At 41.9% G+C, this 5,367-nt stretch overlaps 1 protein-coding gene across 4 annotated transcripts in view; it reads left to right on the forward strand.

Moving 5' to 3' along the window:
• The window catches only part of NMNAT2 (nicotinamide nucleotide adenylyltransferase 2), a 211,025-nt gene that overhangs the window by 40,070 nt on the left and 165,588 nt on the right, over positions 1-5,367 (forward strand). For 3 of the 4 annotated variants that reach the window (XM_082402170.1, XM_082402168.1, XM_082402169.1), the window contains exon 4: positions 4,860-5,005. The exons of the other annotated variant lie outside the window; for it this stretch is intronic. In XM_082402170.1, coding sequence (XP_082258296.1) covers positions 4,921-5,005 — 85 coding nt within the window. In that variant the 5' untranslated portion in view covers positions 4,860-4,920. The remainder of the gene's footprint in view (positions 1-4,859; positions 5,006-5,367) is intronic. 4 annotated transcript variants of the gene reach the window in all.

The following is a 5,367-nucleotide window of genomic DNA, read 5'->3' on the forward strand; positions in this document are numbered from 1 at the left end:
TAAAACACCTACATGATGAGATGAAGTGAGTGAGATGAATGACATAGCATTAGGCTACTATTGACCTTCTGAGGATTTGTCAGAAGAAGGATCATGTGCTTTGGGTGATCCTGGATCATCCAGCCATGACAATGTCTATGGTTAGATGTCAGGAACAGATTATGTTGGTGGTTGGGGGTCCCAGGTAGGATGGAGGCAGAGGGTGTGAGATTTCATCATGCTAATCACAACAGTATGTAATTTAAAACTTATGAATTGTTTATCTCCAGAATTTTCCATTTAATATTTTCAGACAGAGGTTGACCATGCATAACTGAAACCTCAGAAAATGAAACCGAGGATAAGGGTGGATTACTGTATTTCCAGTCTTAGCAATAAATGACTTGCCCAAAGACAAACAATTAGCAAGTGACAGAACCAAGATTTGCTTTCAATGTTTTTATATTCCAGTTCCTGAGCCCTCTTTGGGGATACACAAATTAGAGATAAGCACAAAGAAAATTACAAGAGACAATTAGAATCACAACCAATTAATCTAATCTATAGAATTTAAACTGTTACTTAAGACATAACCTACAAGACTGAAATGTATTTATTGCATTGTGCTACAAATTCACGTTTTATTGTTACTCTCTCAGCACTGGGCTGGTAAAAAAAGATTTTTGTACTTGATTCATTGGTAAATATTTATTGACCACTGTTCTGTGTGGGAATGTTGAATTGGACTTTTTTCTTTCTTTCTTTTTATTAAAATTAACTTGTAGAGTTGAGTGAGTGTCCAGTCATTCCAGCAAGTTACATTGAATTTTGTTGCCTACTTTTCCATTTTTCCTGGGTAAAGGAGGGAAAACCTGAACACTTGGTATGGCAATTCTCAGTCTGTTCTTCAAACCTCTGCTACAAAGTTCCATTCTCTCATTTATAAAATAAGTATCACTTATTGACCATCTATTATATGCTAGGTGTTCTACATTACTGGTAATCTTCACATCTCTGTGGTTCGGTGGGTATAGTTATCCCCATTTTTATGAATGCAGTTAGTCCAGGCATACCTTGGAGAGATTGCAGGTTTGGTTCCAGACTACCACAGTAAAGTGAATATTGTAATAAAGTGAGTCACATGAATTTTTTGGTTTCCTAGAGCCTATAACATTTCTGTTTACACTATACTGTGGTCAATTAAGTTTGAAATAGCATTATGTCTAAAAAAAACAATGTACATACCTTAATTAAAAAATACTTTTTTGCTAAAAAATGATAACCATCATCTGTGCCTTCAGTGAGTTGTAATCATTTGCCTGGTGGAGGGTCTTGCCTGGATGTTGATGGCTGCTGACTGATTAGGGTGGTGGATGCTGAAGGCTGGGGTAGCTGTGACAATTTCTTAAAATAAGACAGCGATGGAGCTTGCCGCATCAGTTGACCCTTCCTTTCACTTGAACACTTAGAGGCCATTCTAGGGTTATTAATTGGCCTAATTTCAATGTGACTGTGTCTCAGGAAATAAGGAGGCCCAAGGAGAGGGAGAGAGATGGGGTAACTGCTGGTCAGTAGAGCAGTCAGAACATATTTATCAATTAAGTTTGCCATCTTATATGGTGTGGTTCATGGTGCTCCAAAACAATTACCGTAGTAACATCAAAGACAACTGATTGCAGATCACCATAACAAATATAATAACAATGAAAAAAGTTTGAAATACTGTGACACAGAGACCCAAAATGAGCAAATGATATTGGAAAAAAATGGTGTAGATATACTTGCTTGACTCAAGGTTGTCACAAACCTTCAATTTGAAAAAACGCCATGTCTGTGAAGCATAATAAAGCAAGGTATGCCTGTATAGCATAGCCGTGAAACAAGATGAAATAGTAGGCTTGGATCAACAGCAGGGCCAAACTAAACAGCAGGGCCTCAACCAAAACTACCAGGGTTTGAATTTGGCTCCATACTTACTAGGACCAGTTATTTCATTTCTCTGTTCTCCCTTATGCTCATCTCTAAAATGGGATAAAATTATTTGAACTCATAGAATTATGGTGAGTGTTAAATGAATTAACATCTGTAAATGGCTTATAATGCCTGGGCTTCTATTGATATTCAGTGAATGTTAGCTACTGTTGCTAATTTGGTGTGCCCCGGGGCTGAATCTGAGGGCCTCTTTTCTTCTCTATATGTATATATCTGTTACTCCTTAGGTGACCTCATTTAATCCTTTGGTTTTAAATATAAAACTATACTGATGACTCCAAAATTTATACTTCCTGCCAAAATGGTACTTCTCAAGTGTAAGTCAGCTCATGTAACTTCTCTATTCAGAACCCTCCAGTGACTTCCTATCTCTCCCAGTGAAAAAGCCAAAGCCCCTAACCAGGGCCTATGAGGCCCTATATGATCTGTCCTACTTTTCCACTTGCTTTCTTTTCTGCAGCCATACGGCTGTGCTTGTCGAAGACTCTCAAGCACTCTTGCTCCTCAGGCTCTTTGCACTTGCTGTTCTGCCAGGTATGTTCTTCCCCAGATATTCAAATGACAGATTCCTTCACTTCTTTCAGGTCCCTGCTCAGATCCCATCCTATCAGAGAGGCCATCCCTGACCACCTTGAATAAAGGAGAATTTCCCTTTCCTTTTCTTCTCATCCAGCTTTATTTTTCATTATGGTATCTGTTACCATTATGTTTATTTTATTTTATTTTTTAATGGTCTGTTTTGCCCTCTAGAATGTGAGCTGTATTAAAGCAGGGACTTTGTTTTGTTCACAGCCTCTAAATCAAGTATCTGGCACGTGGCAGACACTCAATAAATATTTATTGCCCAGCTAATCAGTGTCAGAGTTTCCTACCCAAGTCGGGCTCCCCTCAACATCTCCTGCTCTTCTGCCCCAATAATCTGCATCCCCTGTGAGGGAAGATACATCAAATTACAAATATACATCAATTCTTAGGACTTATCTTTAAACTGGAAATTTTATGCATATTAGGATCAATTTGCTTTTCAGCATAATTTAACAAATATTTACTGTACACCAACTACATGCTCTTAAATAAGAAACAATGACCAACCCACTAAAATAGGTAGAAATTTATCCAAGAATCTTGAAGCCCAAAAAAGGTAAATATTTGTACTTGTGGATCTCTAAGTTCAGAATTATTATGTGTACCTAAATCTAATACAATGCATATGTCAATTATATCTCAATTTTTTGAAAGGCTATTTAAAAAAAACTCAAATTATTAGGTTTATTTATTGTCTCAGAATAGAACATTGGTCATCCCTGAAACTTCCTTTCTCCATCTTTCTCACTCTCAGCCCACTCATTTACTTAAACCAAATTTCTAGACATTTTCCTAGATTTCTCTTCCCCTCATCCTTCACATCCAATCCATTTGCAAAGACTGTAAACTTTATCTACAAAACTTATCCTGAGACCATTTGCTTCTCATTAGCTTCAGCTCTATAAAACCTAGTCCAAGGACAACTGCACCTGCTTAGACTACCAGGAGGATTTCCTAAATGCTTTCCTTGCCTTCCCATTTTCCACCTAGCAGCCAGAGTGATCTTATAAAAATGTAAATTACTTATCACTTCTCTGCCTAAAAGCTTCAGTGGTTTCCTTTCGTTATTCCTCTCTAAGTTATTCCTCTTAGAAAAACATCCAAACCCTACCCTAGCCTACAAGCCCTACTTGATTTGGTCCTAATCACCAGTCCAATCTTCTCTCTTAGCATTTTTCCCATTATTCATGCAGTCTGGTCACACTGGCCTTCTTTCATTTCTAGGAGCACAATGAGCCCTTCCCTGTCCCAGAATACTTGTACTAACAACTCCTTGTCATTTGGGTCTCAGTTTAAATTTCACCACCCCAGAGAGGCCTTCCCTAACTTCTTTATTTCAAGTGGTCCCCTCTTCTCCATTCACCCTTTGTTCTGTCAGAGAGGGCACTGCATTCACTTATTGTGCATTGCACAATTGCCATCTAATATTTCCTTCTATGTTTGTTTATTGTCTATGTCCTTCCAGTAGAATGTAAACTTGATGAAGACAGGGACTTTGCCTAATCAGCAGTGTTTATAACAGAGCCTAACACATAGTAGGCACTCAAGGAACACTTGTTGAATGGGTAAATCTTTGTCTCAATTTTGATAGCTTCTGTAAGATCACAATAATTTTCTAGCACAGCTTTAGTAACTCTGTCACATCTATGTTCTCATTGCTTCAACCCACAAAATGAGCAGTATGCCAGGGGAGGGATTCAGCTTCCCCCTACCTCTTGACAACCACTAGGTCAACCTCTGGACTCAGTTCAGTAGTTCAAAACCATGAGATAAGGGGGGAAAGACGGGCAGAAATGAATACTCCTGAAGTGACCAACTGTCATTTCCCCACTTAAAATTTGAGGAGAGAAAGAAAACAGTTCTTAAAATCGAACACTTTTGGAGTTGGAAATGTTCGAGAAAGTAGGTGTGGACAGAAAAATGTTAGATTGGGAGAGGAAAACTAATTCAGAAGGAGGTAAGAGAAAGAGCTCACACCATGCTGATGGTTGCCTGTCAGTGTTCAGGGTTCTGGGCTTGGGTACCACATCTCGACTTATAGATAAACACTAAGGAAGAGAGCGTGATGGGGTGGGGTGGGGTGTGGGTGAGAGAAAGGGAGGAGAGGGAGACCAGGGCGAGAGGCGTGAAAGAAGCTAGAAGGAAAAGAGGACGGAGCTTAGCAATACAAAAGCAGCCTCGGATCTTGCCGGAGCTGCAAGCGTTAAGGCGAGGCGGGGAGTGACGCGGTTTGCGTCTGGAGCGGCTCCTTGGAGTCCCCAGCATCCACCGCCGGAGCCTCGCCTTCCTTTCTCCCTCTGCAGACGCATCGAGACACAAAAAGAGAGGCGACCCCTGGACCAGCGCGAGGGACCCACCCGCACCATGACCGAGACCACCAAGACCCACGTTATCTTGCTCGCCTGCGGCAGCTTCAATCCCATCACCAAAGGGCACATTCAGATGTTCGGTGAGTCCTCCCGCCCACCCCCGGAGACTGCTTCCGCCTCTTTCCTTTCCCCGGCACCTGTGTTTTCCAGGGCGTCAGACGGTAAGGCGAGTACCCATCTGGAGAGGTGTGCTGGCCGATCCAGCTGGTGGGAGGTCAGCCCCTCTATTCTGGGCTCCCGGGAGGGGGACGCAGACTGTGCTTCCGAGGCGTCACTCGCTCGGGCCAGACCCTACTCGCTGGGGGCCAAGGGGTGGGGGAGGGGAGGGGCCGGAGGGGAGTGTTGGTTCGGGTTGGTGGGAGGTCGAGGTTTGAGAACTGGGGTGCGGTGGTGCGGTGGTTTGGCTACTTGGCCGGTGAGGATCGGGATGGGGGCAGAGGTT

The sequence above is a fragment of the Balaenoptera borealis genome (assembly GCF_965194805.1).
Source record: "Balaenoptera borealis genome assembly, chromosome: 1".
Taxonomy (NCBI): Eukaryota; Metazoa; Chordata; class Mammalia; order Artiodactyla; family Balaenopteridae; genus Balaenoptera; species Balaenoptera borealis.